Below are 16,144 nucleotides of genomic sequence, written 5' to 3'. Positions count from 1 at the left end.
TAGGGAGACGGGGCACCGGTTTACCGGTTTGGCGAGACGATCCCCCATGATTTAGTAACACAAATAGTAAACTTTATTGTTTCATAAGCTTTTTTTTTGTTTCGATCTTTTCGTTGGTGATCATCAGTGCTAATAGTTTTGCCAATTGCCGATAGTTACACCGGCGCATGCTTCTGCAGAATGTAGTCCATCAGGATGGGATTGTCGGCGGGTACCATGTGGCCGGCTCGCAATGCCCAGTACACGGCCAGCTTACCATAGCTCTTCTCGTAGCCCTCCAGCACACCGTGCTGACCGACGGCATTTCGCGGTGATTGGAGGTAGCTGTTACGACCGCTCCACTGGATCTTCTCGATCCACCGCACATTACCCGGGGTGGCTACGATCAGATCGAGCTGCCCGGTAATGATCACCACATCGAGGCTGGTATTGTTCAGCAGCAGCTCGACCACATCGATGGCGGGCTTCATAAAGTCACCGGCGAGCGTGTTAAACACGCGACCACTCTGCGCACCGTAGACCGATTCGGCCGGAAGGCTGAGGGCGGGCGCTACCTCGAAGCGCATCAGATCTTCCAGCATCTGGTCGCGATCCTCCGACGCCAGGCGGGTGGCACGCGATGCGATTGCACCTGTTCAGCAAAAAAAAGGCGATGAGGATGAGTGGATGAGGCCACTTCAGTCGTACGTTCGAACGACTTCGATACTCACTTCTCATGTCGCGTGAGAACTGCTCCAGCTGGGATCGCGTCCCAGCAAAGTCCTGCTTGAACAGCACGTTGTAGAAATCGATGCCGTGCGTCTCGCGAAGAATTACGTTCTCCGTATAACCCCACAGGTTGGTCGCCTGTTCCCATTGGCCCTGGTTAAGCACGTGCTCCGTCTCGATGGCGGCCGCCTGGATCGCGTTGTAACCCTTCGTGTCGACAAAGCCCATGTTGAGCAGAAACTCGGCCCACGACAGTACCGAATCGATGGGCGAAACCCATGGCGCGACAATGCCGACCGACTGCAGGTTGCACTCGATCTCACCGTTCTTGATCGCTTTATCCAGCACGTACGCAAACTCGGGCGCCATCTTGCCACCGTAGCTTTCGGCGTAGATGTGCAGCGGCGTGTCGCGGAACTCCGGCTGCAGGGCGTAGAATTGTTTCATCAGCTCGACCAAATCGTCCGCAATTTCGCCATTCGTTTTGGTGAGCAGCGAGAAGTCCTCCACGTAGCTGAAGCCCGTACCGACGGGATTGTCGATGAACAGTACGTTATAGTCGCGCACCCAGGTGTGGTTGCGCTCGTCCAGCTCGAGCGTTTGTGGGCCAAGCTCCTCGAAGTTACCGTACATGGAGGATGCACCGGGGCCGCCCTGCAGCCAGATCACGAGCGGCCGGTCGGCATGGTTTGGTACGTCGGCGGTGGTGTAGTACAGCCACCAGAACATGTGCGCACCGGGCCGAACTTCGGCAAAGCCCCAGTCCTGCATGCCTGGACCAAAGCCTTCCCGAGGAACTGAAGGAAAATACGGATTGGAGGTTACAGACGCTCGCAGTAGCTTTTGTGTGGAAAATATTCAGACATTGGTTCGGCTCTTCAAAATCACTCACAATCATTATTTGGTAGTGAGCTGGACTTGCCAGGTTCAAAGCAAGCTCCGAACGTCCCAGGCCCATAAGACTTCTAACACCATCTACATCTAGGCGTTCTCTCGTGAGTAGGATTCAAAATCCAGTTTATGGGGTAAATCAGAAATTGCAGCCTTAGGAGTTTGTCTCGAAGATGGCTTTTGTGGAACATTGCGCATATAAATGGAGTCTTTCTTGGACATCACTAGTAATGCGTTAATTATGCAATAGCTGGCATTGTGCAGAATAAACAAATCAGTATTCTTCCATCGTCGGCGGGTTCCATTGTTTGGGTGTGACATTGTCATTTTTCCCCCACGACTTTGATAAGACGCTCGCCATAAAATAGTCAAATCAACACCATTGAACTGTCGAGTGATTTTAGGACCTACTAATCCTTATCTGATACGATCATGTTTAATGGTCCAATGGGCTTTACGATTGTCATTATAACGCCGTTATCGCTTGTCACATTAGTAGCCCGATTCGATTACTGCTGCTGGGACCACACGCCACAAATGTTTATCGGGGTTTACACCGCGTTCAAGTAGGGGAATGTCCTCTCCAGCTGCACTCACTCTCGCCGTTTGAAAGATGGAGTACAGGGAATTCTCAAATTATTTTCAAATTTCCAAAGCCAATAGATAAGGCTTCCACGTGACTGTACGGAATCGCGATCACGCTTAATGTGAACACGTGTGTTCTGCTTTAAACTTGAACCTAACATAACACTGCACCTCAAAGATATTCGTTTCACTCAGTAAAACCACTCCCTGCATGCTTACTAGCACACTTTCACTGACTGCTCATCCCGCGCTCAAACAGTGACTCTCGTTCGGTTTTGCTTTCTCATCTGTCTGTTAGCACATTTCATCTGCTTAATTACCTACACTAACCGGGAGACCGGTGGCCCTACCATTGACTCACCTGCTCCGACCACGGCCAACGTCAACGCCAGCACGATTGGAAGCTTCATTTCGCACCGCACAACACCGAGTGAGATTATGATGGAGACAGAAGAAGACACAGAACTCCCGCTACAGCAGCCTGCCAGCAGGAAACTAACAGGTACGCACCCACGTTGACGATACTTTTATATGGTCGATTAGGGGTGGAATCCGTTCCCCGGGCGCGCATCTCACCGTATCAGTTCCGAAGTGCCCTCAGAATGTGTGCTTCGCCGATATCTCGATTTACCGATGGGCGGGTGAACCGAACAGCCTTAACAAGGTTCGCTTAGTTAGATGAATGGTTGCAGTTGGAGTTACCCTAGGCACTTCATACAGAGCTGGTTATCAGTGGCACCGGTACACTTTTACCACACATGGTGGCATCAACAGACAGAAGCTCACCGGTGAATTTTGAATGGAGAAGAAAAAAAGAAACGAGAGCTTATCGGCCACCCCGGTTTTGTTGGGGGCTTGTACTGAAGTGGGCTGCCCTGCTGGTATTAAAATAAACCATACCGTCTAACCGTCATCATCGTCGATCAGTGCGCTCTCTACCGGAGTGGGTCAAGTTTTGCATAAAAAACGATCTTAAAATATGTGCATTCACACTTTCACAAACGCTTTCGCTAATTGATGGTGCGACACACCATAAAAAACGGTCCGCCCCCTACACTTGTACGTTGTTACTGAAAATCTACAATCACTTAAACAATTTTTCGCCAACGGTGCAACTAGTCCGACGTTTGGCAGAGCAATGCGACACTCCGTTTGACCCAAAGATTGGCGGGAAGCGTTGTACCGAGCAGCACCGGCAGTACGTAGTTGGTTGAGTGGCCCGTGGTCGAGAGTGTGCCCTTTCGTTCGGCCGTCTTGTAGACGGGGCATTTGTAGCGCGATCCTTCCTGCAGCTCGACTATTTTTATGGGCTAAACAGTGAAGAAAAAACATCCTTAAAAATGTGACACTCAATAGGAGGCGATTGGTGGGAAATACGTACAAACAGATGAATGATGGGCATCGTGTCGACCAGCATCTTGGGCAGCTGCTCCTCCAGACAACTCTTGGCAACATCCCAACGCGCACCCTCCAGGAACAACCCGTTCACGTACACCCCATCCTCGGGCGTCTTGTCAGTACTCTGCAGCGTCAGCACATTGAAATCGTACGTCAGCATATCGATCGGGATGCGATGGCGGCGGGCGTAATTTTGCATAGCAGCCGTCAGGAATGCCTGGGTAAAGTAGAATCCCGACAGCCAGAACACGTTCGGCTTACCCTCCGCGTACCACCGGTGCAGGAAGTTGAGTCGCTCGCGGAAATCCACCACATACGCACCGACCGGCTTCAGACTGGGGTACGATTTCTTCATCCAGGACGCTGGTATGCGGCGATGCTGTATAGCCGTAAACACAGCCTCAAGCTGGGGCGTTAGTGCTATCAAACCGGCAATACCCTTCTTCAGGTTAACGCAACTTGAACGGATTTCCCGCAGTAACGCATTGAAGCGTTCCATCTCCTGTACGAGCACCGTGTTCATCGACTCACTATAATCTACGGGATAGCGCCGTTTAGCTGCCTCGATATTGAAGTCATCCGGAAGCAGGGCGTAAATCTCATCGACCGTACCCAGCACTTGCTTCTCTACCTCCGTGTCACTTCCCCCGGCGGTGCCTCCTTGCGTAAGGATCATGGAATCGATCAGGATGCGAGATGCGGTCAGATCTCGCGTTATGCCCGCGTTCGGATGCAACCCGTACACGAGCGGGCTCGGAAAGTTTGGAATGTTGTTGGCGATGTGGGCCAAATATTCGCGATGCTCATTTCGCAGCGGAATACCGTAACAATCGCCCAACGCCGAAAGACGATAGTTGGGATCGCTAACCACCTTATCGTTGACATAGTCCTCAAGAATGGTGACGATCGCACGGCGATCCCACGCATCCGTAACGCGTCCCCCATAGTTGCATTCTCCGGTCAAATAGGTAATCGCTTCGTACGGGATCTCTTCGTACTGGTTGATAAACAGCTGCAGCTGCAGTACGGAAATTTGAAAGTCCGACTCGTTGAACCCGTACGAAATGTTCCACCCTAGTGGGCCAAACTTGCGCCGTTCCTGTACCACCGCGTGGAAGAAACACACGCCAAACAGTAGCTTCGAAAAGGCACGATCCTTCCCCGGACAGCCGGTGTAGAACGTGTCGTCGTTCATCGGTTCGGAATGGTAGGAACGAAGCAGATTCTGCTGCAATCCGGTCGGTGGTTCGTTCGTCATCTTGATACCGTTCTGCAGGATGCTGGCGGGAAACTGCTCGGACGGATAGCTCGTGAGCCACAGCCGGAAAGTGGTCGTTGTGTTGTAGTGATCCATGTTTTCCCACAGATACTCCAGGGTCGGCATCCAGGAAGCGGCCAGATGGCAATTCTGCAAACACACCCAGCTCCCTTCGTCCTGTGCCCGCTCGATGATGCGCTGTGCTATCGGGCCCTGGCCTTGCCCGAGCGAAATCGATTGGAACGTCTCGTCGAAACCCATCTTCTCGGCGTACAGCAACAGTGCATTCATCGGGTCCGCGCCCGGCGAGAGAATGAAGATCAGCGGCGTTAGGCAGTTGGAATCTTCGAATGATCGTGCTATATCGAACGGTGGCGGTGCAACGTACGGTGGGCCCATTTCCGATGCCACAAACTCCGTGATAGCCAGCACAAACTTGTCTGGCCGTACCGTTTTCAACACGATCAGCTTCTCAAAGCGATTGGTCTTTTCGTCCCACGGTGCGGGTAGTTTGATTAGCTGAGGCTCCTCCGCATCGTAGTACGCTCGCCAATGGGCCTGATTGGCCGCAAAGCTTGCCACGAAGCCGGTGAAATCGGGCAGCTGCTCGAGACGACAAACGTCCTCCCATAGTTTCGCGGTAATCCAACTCTCGTCAGGGTTTGGCAGCTTTATGTCCGCCTTTTCACCGCCACTCAGCAGATACTTGAACTCTTGCTGATCGATCTGATTGCACGAGATCATAATCTTTGTCGTGAGGATGAAGGAAAACAGCAGCTTATCCTTCTCGAACAGTGAACGGCAGACATTGTTGTAAAGGTTGAGTGTCACGGCATCCATCAGGTACTTTAACCGTCGATACAGTTCCTTCGTACGGTTCGCATTTTCTATCGAATAGACGTACAGATTGACGAACCATGCCAGCGAAAACTGATACATCGGATCCACGTTGGGAAGCTCGGTGATGCAGTAGTAGAGCGTTGACGAATGTACCGCTACGGGGCGATAGCTCTGCCGGAAGGCTTCAATCTTCTGCTCGATCTCGCGCGAATCTTCCTGCTTCTTGACGATGTCACTCGAAATGCGCTTCGAATCGTCCAGAATCTTGATGGCGCTTTCATCCTCCAGGATGTCTCCCTTGCACTCTGACAGTGTCTTCAGGATCTTATCTTCCACGTCCTTCAGCATGGCCACATTTTTGGCACCCTGCAGTATTAAGCTTTGGCGCAGCTCTTGCAAATCGGGCCGTTCCTTCGCCACTACAATTCCCAACAGCTGATCTTCCAGCCCTTGGATCGTTAGGGCGAAATTGATCACCGTCACCTTGTTGTACACCTCCGGCAGATAGTGCGGATTACGGAGGCTCGATGTGAGATACAGGCGGAATTTCGGAGAAAGGGGAATCACATTTTCACCGAGCGATATGTATTCTACGCCTCCCTGCACGTAGGTGTTTCGGTTGAGCAGTGGATCGAGCGGTGCCTCCAGTTCCTCAAACACATTCTCCACCAGCACCGGATAGCCCTGTTCGATGCAGGCCTCAATCTTCTTCATGTAGTCCGATTGGGAAAACTTCACCACCACCAGATGATTGTTGCGCTCCATGTTGCGGATCCACTTGTTAGCCTGCAGCTGCGGGTCGATAAACAAGCTGTACCGTGAGGAACAATCCATGATGATGGCGTTCTCCGTGGAGAACGCATCCGTCGGCAGTCCGGCAATGTTCCAGTTTTGGATCTTGATTTTCGATCCGAGAATTTCCATCAGGCTGTACTCGGGCGAGCAGGGAATGCTGTTGGCGACGCACAGTTCGTGCCATTCGCCGATGCACCGATTCCTGTACGACGCCGTCAACGGGGCCAGATAGGCGATGACCCCGCTCGACACCAGTATGTCGCCCGCTAGACTGTCGTACAGCCGCTGCAGATTCTCGGCCGATGCAATCCAGCGTGTCTTTTCGCCGCCCAGGCCACCGATTAGCGTTTCTGCCCGCTGTAGCTTATCCTTGCACAGCTGCACCTCGTCCTCCACCTCCTGCTTCTTCCTGTTGGCGATCTCCAGATTGTCGTTCAGTTCCGCTACTCGGCGCTCAAGATTTGCGGCCAACAGGCGCTTCTCGTTGAGGATTGCCATCGTTTCGGCGTACTCTTTCTCGGCCTGCTTCAGCTTTTCCTTCTTCGGTGCGACGATTTTGGCCACCGCATCGTACAGATCCATCGCGATGATCCACTTGCACAAACCTTCGGCCGCACTGGAAGCTTTAGCCACGATGTGCGGCTGAAAGTCTTTGTGCGGTATGAAATCCTTGCGAATCTTTCGCATCGTATCCGGATTGATGTTGTCCTTGTCGAAGTCCTTCAGCGTTTGCAGAAAAGCTAGATCACCCAGCAGTCGCTTGCTCGGTCCCCAGTAGTCGAGCATCTTTTTGCCCGTGGCCGGATCGGCCACCTTGTCCGGTGCGATGCCCTTCATCACGCACACGGCCGCCATTACGAGCTTAACCACCTCCGGCGGGTTTTTCATCGATTTCACCAGCGTAATATCGGTCGGTTTGAGGGTGTTGAGCGCTTGGATCGCTTCCTCCAGGATCGGTATAGCACCGGCCAAATCTTTCTCACAGTCCGCTTTCAACACCTGTGCTTCGGCTGCCTGTACGTTCGCTACAACTTCATCCTTTTTAACCTGCTCAGTAGCGGCAGTAGCTTCGAGCGATTCCTTTTCAATTTCTTCCGTCATCTTGCGCGAGTTTTCCGCCATTACGATCAGTGTCGGTTGCAGTGCGTTCAGCTCAGTTTGCATCTTCGAAACGGCATCGGCAGCCGCACTGAGCCGGTCCAAACCACCGAGATAGCGGAGCTTGTTGTTCATAATGTCCGTCTGGTGCTTTTGAGTGAGATTGCGGAACGATTTGATCAACTCCAGGTACGATGCGGAGGTAATGTAAGTTATCCGGCCGGTCTCCGTTGTGAACAGTGCCGACACGTCACGTGCAATGACGTGGAAATGTTTGCACAGCACAACGATCGACTTTTTCACCTCCGCTGATACGTTCAGCTCTTTCATGTACTTATCGGCCACCTTTTCCAACGCATCCTCCGGCCACGCGTCAAACCAATCGATCGTGCAGCAGTTCACCAGGGAAGGATACATACGAATTCGCGTCCGTAGTGCTCCTCCGATGGGGCTGAAGCAGATCACGATGTGTAGCTTCTGTTTGCAGCGATTCACGAAGAACTGGAACACCTCCAGCGGGGAGATGTCAAGGTTCCGGTTACCACCTTGCGCCGCCAAACGCACCAGCTCCAGAATTTCCTGCTTCTCGTCGATGGCGAAGATGTTTGGAACTTCGCCCAAGTTCAGCAAACAATCAATGTCCTGCAGGAATGCTTCTTCCTGAAGCTGCGCCTCCGTTAGCAGGAACACTGTATCGTGCCCCAGACCTCCCGCTTCCTTCAGAACCTTCTTCAAATCCTCGCGCCACTCATTGATACCGTAGAACTTTGTGATTTCCGGCTGAAACAGTGACTGGCCGCATATCTGTGCCGCTAGTTTGGTTAACGATTGACGACCGGATCCGCCCATACCGATCAGCAGCGAACTTCCACCCGGCATCGAGATCACGCGGCACACCTTGTTCAGATGCTGCAGAGCGTACTGGAACAGCACGATGTCCATCTTCGACTTTTGCGAACTGTTAAACTCAACCAACGCTTTCCCAGCCAGATCGCGGAAGTGGTCCACATTTTGCGTTTCTTCGTACTTACGATCTTCCATTTCGGCGTCGGCATCGAAGTAACTGCCAAACATGAGATTATTCAGACCGTTCATCAGCACCTGCCCCGTCCGCTCGTCGAACAGCTCCGGCAGCAACGCTTCCGGCTTTTCCTTGAAGAATGCCTTCATGTTTTGCAGCAGCTTGTCGAACACAAACACCCGGTCGGCTTCGTTCACAAGCCGGTCGTAGAATATGCGCATGGACTCGTGCAACCAGAGCTTGGGGAATATTTTTTTGCTCTCGACAGATTCTCGCTTAAGCATCGCACAGCCGCTTATAACGCGCAGAACATCGCGTAGGTTGAAGATGTAGTGGGATTTAGCCGGAGTTGGTAGCAGTTTCGCGCACGCAAACTGATACGTATCGAGCGTAGCATTGACGATCATGTTTACCATGTTGATAACGTCCGACCCGTGGTTTCCCTTCTTGTACCCGTCCAGCAGGATGGCGGAAAAGATCTTAAACATCGTTTCGTCATTAAAATTGCTAATCGCAAAGATGTTAAAATGGCAGAGGAAGCGTTCATACACATCCTGCCGGCTGCCACCGACCAATCCACAGGCGGCCATTACCAAGATGTTCTTCAGATACACCTTGGACGTGTCCTTCAGATCGTACCAGTGGGCCTGATCAAAGTACTGTCGCATCAGCTCGATCGGTGGCTGTGCTCCGTACGCTTCCTTTACCGGCATGTTCATGTCGTCGATAAACAGGACGCACGTCTTGCCATTCGGTGGCCCGTAAATGCCGCGCTTTTTCTTGACCAGCTTCGAAATGATCAAATCCTGCGTTTGATTCGCAGTGATCTGCGTCGTGAAGGTGATGAACGTCGGTAGACACTTTTCCTGATCCATTTTGCTCATCATGTAGTTTTGAATGTAGTACGTCTTACCGGTTCCGGTAGGGCCAACCAACAGTAAGGGCCTCTTGTTCTGGAGATGGGGCGCAAGCAGTTAGCAAAAATACGAAACAAATCTCTCTCTCTGCTTTCGTCACTTACCTTGACGTGTATGTCCAGAATGTGCATGTAGCGGACGGAGTCGAGCGTCGGTACGAGCAGCGTAAAGCCAACCTCGTTCTTCATCTGCCGCACCATATCTGGGTAGTAGCGCCAGGATCCCTTCTGCTTGAAATGGTACACGTAGTCGATGATCATACCCTCACCCGGCATTGAAACATCAATCTTCCCGACCGCCTCCGGTACCGGGTGTTGCTCGTCGGTTCCCTTCCATATCTGCACAAGATGCCAAACCATTTTATCACACAAGTCTCGAGGTCTCACGGTTCGCATCTTACCTCACGATAAAACTCATCAAACTTCACCTTCGACTCCATGTCCAGCACTCCACCCAATCCCCACACAACGGCATACATCATGGCGGCCTGGAACCAGGTGAACAAGTACTTCCCGTACTCGTCCGGACTTTCGTGGCACGCTTCATCGATAATCATCTCGAAGATGTGCATCGTTGCCATTAGCAGGTTAATATCACCCGGATGCAGGTACTGGTGCCCATGGCAGCGAATAAACTCGAGACAATCGGGTATGAGCCATCGGAACAGTTCCATCAACAGATCGTGCCAGTCGTGCGTCCAGCTATTGTTGCACCGCTCAATCCACGACTCCACAAACGATTCCCACCCAATAACGGATGGCTCCATAAAAATCATACCACACCGAGACACGGTGGCCGGTGATGCCTGTTCCAGGTCCATCACCTCAAAAATCATCGACATATCGCCGGACATCGTAATGACTTCGCCCGACGTGAGGCAAAGCTTCTTGTTATCATCCAGCACGGTGTTCATGTTTTCGATCCAAACAGCATCAACCGGTCCGTCAAACACGAGCCACTTCCGATCGGGGCTAGTGTCCATAGCATGGCCGCGGAATATCGTCGACGCGATGCCATCCGTCCACTCGTACGATATCGGATCGAACGCACCGTACAGCTGACCCATGGTAATCGCCTTCGGATTAACCACTTCGAGCTGCACGCGCTGGAAGTAGGGATTGTTGCCGGTGCGGGCAGTCTTCAGCTTGCTAAGGCAAGCTGCCAGTACGCGCAGCGTCATCGACTTTCCCGAAAACGGCTTTCCAACCATCATGAACCCGTGGCGCACGATCATCATTTCGTAGGTTTGAATCACTTTCGTAAGGAAGGTATCTTTCGGCTGGAGGTTCAGCTCACTGCACACCTCACGGAAGGTTCGCTCGAGGGCAGCGTAGTCTGCTCGAGGCAGCTCGACACCGGGAAACAGGTCCGATATGATGCCCTCAAACAGTGGGATATCTTTCGCAAGAAATTTGGGCAGATTGACGTCCAGCAAGGAGCGCAGCAAGATGATCTCTTCATCATCGTCCGGGAACGCTTTCTTGAGATTGCCGCACGCCTGCAGCACCGTTTTTACCGCCCGCATTCCGTAGTCGTAGTGATTCTGGGACGAGAGCTGCTCCGAACACAGCCGATACGTTGTGACAATCTTGACTGCCAGCGTCCGTGCATTGATGAACCCAAACGAGTAGAGCGAAATCTCGCCGATCATCGCATAGTCCGGCACCATCATGGCTACGGTGCGGAAGAGCACCTTCAAGTTGTCCGGCAGCTCGGACCGTCCCGCATAGCCCGGATTCATCGTGATGCACACGTAGCATGCCGGGTTGAGTGTTAGCTCCGTGCCCTCAAAGTTGAATCGCTGCACTCCGCCCCGGACCGCTTGCACGATGCAAAGGATCTGCTGCGCGACCACGGACAGTACCTCCAGCTCGATCCGGTTAAACTCGTCGAAGCAGGCCCACGCGCCGGATGAGGCGAGACCCTTGAAGAACTTACCCATCGCCTTGTAGTCGAGCCCGTCGGAGCAGTTGAACACTTTGCACTGGACGGCCAGCGCTTTGGCGAGATCTTTCGTCGTTTCCGTCTTGCCGGTACCGGCCGGACCTTCCGGTGCGCCGTTCAGATGAAGCTGGTAGGCGCCCATGAGCGTGCGATAGCAGCGATCGGTCAGCGGAGTGATAACAAGCCGGTCAGAATTGCCCAGATACTCGCAGGCGAACCGTACCGCCGCGTTGATGATCTTCACCGTCACGCCCGCCTCCTCGCCCTCCCCCTCCCAGTAGTAGCGCAGCTGGGCCAACCATTGAAAATCATTCTCCGAACTGACGCGATTTCTGATCAGCTCCTGCACGACGTCCTTCGCGTGCACATCGATCACGATCAGTGCCTTGACGGTGATGCGCTCGAGGTTGGAAAGGTCCTTCGACCGCATCAGTGCCACCACGTCCATCAGCTCCACCTGCAGGCGATCGAACAGGTCCAATATTAGCGTGTTGTTGCGCTTCCGGAAGCACTGGTGGATGTTGGCGGCCCAATAGATCTGGGACACGCACAGCACCACCATGCCGGGCCAATCGAGCGCCCACTTGCAACGCGTTTTCGCCGGGTACGCCCGGTACGATGCACCGATTTCGGACCGAATCGCTTCCAGCATGGACGCCTCCACCCAGGACAACCATCGCTCTACGCTGCCCCTTGCTTCCAGCGTCGACACTGGCTCGACAAACTGCACCTGCTCTTTCTCGATGCTGTACATAGACCGAATGTCCAGTCGGTCGTCAAACTCCAGCCGATTGATACCTTCGAAGCATTTGCTTAGATGTGGCTGCACCCGCAGCGGATCTTTCGTTTCCGACAGTATCTCCAGCATTTCGTCGTTGGACAGAAAGAAGAATCGCGGGAAAAACAGTCGCTTCTTCTCCAGATACTCGTTCACACCGTTTGTGATCTCTTCCAGCAGCTCGTTCGATTGTTCCATCGCTTCCTGCACACCCTTGGCGGCCGCCACACCAATCACCGAACGATTCGATTCGACCGTCTTCATGTACATGCGGTACGTTTTGTCGACCTGCTGGAACATCCGGCCCTCGTTCGGCATTTGAGCGACAATGTCTTTGGACGAGAAGATGGGCAACAGATACAACCAGCTGCCCTGCACCTTACCCCACTGCTCGATAGTGCGATTCACCCGGGTGAGTGTTTGATACCATTCCTTAACCTCCTTCTCGCACGGTTTAACGAACGCGGAGCCTCGCATCGCCAGCGTTTTCATGATGTGATCATCCAGCACTGCCTGAATTTCGTCCAATCCCGTCAGAATGTTGATGCCCGTGTCTTTGAACGGGTTAAGCTTGAACATGATGTCCTCCCATTCGGCGATCATAGCCTGCAAACTTTGCTGCAGCGCCAGCTCCTTGTTCGCTCCGATGCTGATGATCTCGAACTTGTCCAGATCTTTGTCCAGCTTGTAGTCGATAATTTTGCGCAGCGTCGTTCCCGCGTCGGGCGTCAGATCGAACCCGGCTATCTCGGACATTTCGTCCCAGTGGCGATCTTTAAGCGCTGGGTTGCACATGATCTTCACCACGTACACGCCCAGATGAAAGTCTTTGATGGATTGACTCATCCGGGCGCAGAGTTTAAGCGGACAGGGATGCTTCTCCGGATCCGGATCCTCCGTTTGTCCCTGGAATGGTGAATTGTTGCGTTAACCGATCCGACCGAGCCATCCTGCCAAACGAACCTTAAACTTGCACAGCGTATTCTCCAACATGTCCGCCTTGATGCGATTTCGGTAGTATTTCTGAGTTTTTTGAAACTCCTTCAGAAACTCGTCCGTTTTCGATTCGACAAAGTGCGGTTCCAGATACTCAAACGGGCCATCCATCCATACGTTGTAGTACCGCAACCAGCGCATACAAAGCCTGCAAGACAAAGCGGCAAACAATGATACCTTTCAGAGTGTTCTTCGGTGCTCACTGAGCTCTCGCCCGCAAAACGTACCGGATTAGCTTGTAAAAGGGAACGACAAACGACTTGATCGCTTCCAGCACTGCGTACTGAGACTTTGGGAATTTAAACAGCACCTCCTCCTTGTTGATCCACTTCACGTAGTCTTCGAACACAAATATCTGATCAATGTACCCGTGCAGCACGACAATATAGTCCCGGAATTTCTCCGTCTCCGTCATATCGTTGATGATGGCGATGTGCGGTATCATCTCTTCCATCTTCTCGTTCAGCTGCTTCGTAACCTCCTGCAGCTTCTCTTCGAAGGAAAATTTGTACTGCTCGAAGTTGGTCGAGTTGATCTCAAACACAGACTGGATGCGGAAGTACCAGTTGACGCTTTCCACCTGCAGCTCCATCTGGTCCGCCGGCAGTTCTACCAGCTCCACCAGATAAGCATTGATCTGGAAGAGAAAGTGCGTGGTGCGTCAGAACAGAGCATTCTCTGCCCTCACTATCCATTACACTCGATTCCTCACCCGCATTGTGATCTGAATTTTATCTCGCAACTCATCAATTATTTCCGTCTTGACGCGCGTCATGTACTCGCCATTCGCCATCAGCTGCTCGGTGGACGTTGGAATCTCCAGCGCCTTTTCCTTAATCTCCTCAAACTCCTTGCAGATGCGTTGAATCTCGCGCCGATGCTCGATTGCAATGTGGTTCGCAATGCGATCGATGTATCGCTCGACGATCTTCCGCAGGCTGCCGATCGCATCCGACTGATTAACGATCGCCATCGGGAAGTACTCCTTCTGCACCATGGCACGGATCTTCTCCTTGTACCGTTGAAATATCTCAATTTTCTCGATGTACTCATCGAACGATCTCGGCTCGGACAAAAACTCGTCCATCTCGTCCTTGGTCGATGAACACAGCAGTCCCGCAAATTCGTTCTGAAATGCGGCCAGATAGTCTGCCAGCGGCTGGAACGCCGTCAGCAATGCCCGCTGTATCTGGTCGTGGGCCTCTTCGATACATCGTTCGGCAATACCGACGCGTAGGTACGGTGGACTTTTCGGCTCAAACCCGTTCGGATCGACCAACGTTTCGAGACAGTCGAGCCGGTTCGCGACCGCCATCACGTCATCGATCGCATTCTGATACACACTGTAGATGTCGTTAAGGCTCGGAAATAGGTCGATTCCATCGTCACAGATGGCAAGAATCTTCATCTGCGGTATTTGACGCACATTGAGCAGCGTTTCGCGAAGATGTTGAATTGTGCGCAATTTAGCCTCATTCAGCTGCCTGTTAATCAGTCCACCGGCACAGTTCAGCACCTTCGGCCACATGGACTTGGGAAGGGTACGTCGCTCGTAATGCTTCTTCAGGATTGCCACAAGCTTCGGATACCACTGGCCAGCGATTAACCCGCCAACGGCTTGCAGATCCTTCTTGATCAGATCACGCAGCTCGTTAAGTGTGATTTCCTCGCCGGTACGATACCGTGCATAGTCATTCAAATATTCCGGCAAATCTGTGTACGCGTAGTGGACAATACACCGCACGAAGGGGTTCGGTAGCAGTAGGTTCTTCTGGATGTACGCCTTGCTGCGGAGATAGTTGCGAAAGTTTTCCGTTCGACCGACGCGTTTAAATTCAAACTTTTCCCTCTCCGGCACGTAATCGTTTGGGCCCGGTTTGAGGACCTTCTGGCAGCTGTACGCCTTCATCACCTTGTCGAACTCGGCATACACGTCCGTCATGTAAGCCGCCAGTACGGTGGGATATTGGGCCCGCAGGCGCTTAGGGACGTAGGACAGTATTTTCTCCTCCGTACGGTTTAACATCTTCGGAACCGGAGCGCGGCGCGCATGTTCACGCAGCTGCTCCTCGTAGTAGGACTGGGGCCGCGGAATCACATCCTCAAAGTCGACCGTCGTACTTCGGCAGATTTTTATTTTTTCCTACCAAAAAAAAAAACCATGCGCCAGCGGGGCGAAAGTAAACGGAAGGAAGGATGTGTCCGTTTGTCGTCAGGGAGATGGCGAAGGCGCTACTTAAACAACTTACCTGGGCCGCTTTTCGCCGAATGAAGCTGTAATGGCGTCGCTCCTTCACCTCGGACAGAAACAGCTTCAGCAGTGGATTCTGCATGTACGGTTCGTTGTCGTACTTGTCCAGCTTATCGCACGGTTTGTGCAGTTTAGCCAATCGTTTACTCATCGTGTATGGTTCTTGCTTTTTTTCTCTTCACTCTACTGTTTCAAAAAAAAAACCTTATAGAGGTACACGTCCTGCTTGGTTAGCTTCCTCACGGCAAATGGCCGGTAAAACAAGCGGAACGAAACCAGAACCCGCTTTAAAGAGACAACCGTTGCGTTGTTGATCAAAATTAAACAACGAACCTGGTTCCCCCTGGTCTTGTACTCCGATAACTGGTAGCTTCTGACGGTATGCCGCGGTTGTCAAGGACTGCTGCAATGCACTCGACAGCGTGTCTAGACACGCATGTCTTTGGTTACTATGGAAATTTTATGACGCAAATCTAAACACAAAAAGCAGTGCAGGCCCCACTAACCTTAACCTCGTTTACTAGAAAGAGTTCAATGAACTCCAGTTCCAGTTCTATTTAAAAGTATGTAGAACAATGCTCACCTGTTGATTTTCGGGGACAGAAGACAGGTGGCAACACAAACCTATTTTGAATAACCGCCGAGTGGCTCAGGTTGGATGAGT

General features: G+C 52.3%; 2 protein-coding genes across 2 annotated transcripts; both read right to left on the bottom strand.

The window, feature by feature from the left end:
• Nucleotides 1-50: 50 nt before the first annotated feature.
• LOC118507285 (retinoid-inducible serine carboxypeptidase-like) lies at nucleotides 51-2,702 on the bottom strand. Its single transcript, XM_036045635.1, has 3 exons — nucleotides 2,546-2,702; nucleotides 711-1,505; nucleotides 51-631 (listed from the first exon to the last, which is right to left on the bottom strand). The coding sequence occupies exons 1-3, from the start codon at nucleotides 2,592-2,594 to the stop codon at nucleotides 156-158; spliced, it is 1,320 nt and encodes a 439-aa protein (XP_035901528.1). The 5' UTR covers nucleotides 2,595-2,702; the 3' UTR covers nucleotides 51-155.
• Nucleotides 2,703-2,817: 115 nt separating this feature from the next.
• LOC118507342 (dynein heavy chain 12, axonemal) lies at nucleotides 2,818-16,143 on the bottom strand. The gene is made up of 8 exons (XM_036045731.1): nucleotides 15,479-16,143; nucleotides 13,942-15,372; nucleotides 13,457-13,866; nucleotides 13,197-13,377; nucleotides 9,912-13,139; nucleotides 9,616-9,849; nucleotides 3,566-9,547; nucleotides 2,818-3,494 (listed from the first exon to the last, which is right to left on the bottom strand). The coding sequence occupies exons 1-8, from the start codon at nucleotides 15,629-15,631 to the stop codon at nucleotides 3,300-3,302; spliced, it is 11,814 nt and encodes a 3,937-aa protein (XP_035901624.1). The 5' UTR covers nucleotides 15,632-16,143; the 3' UTR covers nucleotides 2,818-3,299.
• Nucleotide 16,144: the final 1 nt, after the last annotated feature.

This window comes from Anopheles stephensi, chromosome 2, assembly GCF_013141755.1.
Source record: "Anopheles stephensi strain Indian chromosome 2, UCI_ANSTEP_V1.0, whole genome shotgun sequence".
NCBI classification, from domain to species: Eukaryota; Metazoa; Arthropoda; class Insecta; order Diptera; family Culicidae; genus Anopheles; species Anopheles stephensi.
Note: the sequence above shows the minus strand (reverse complement) of the source record. Positions and strands in the feature narration are given on the sequence as shown.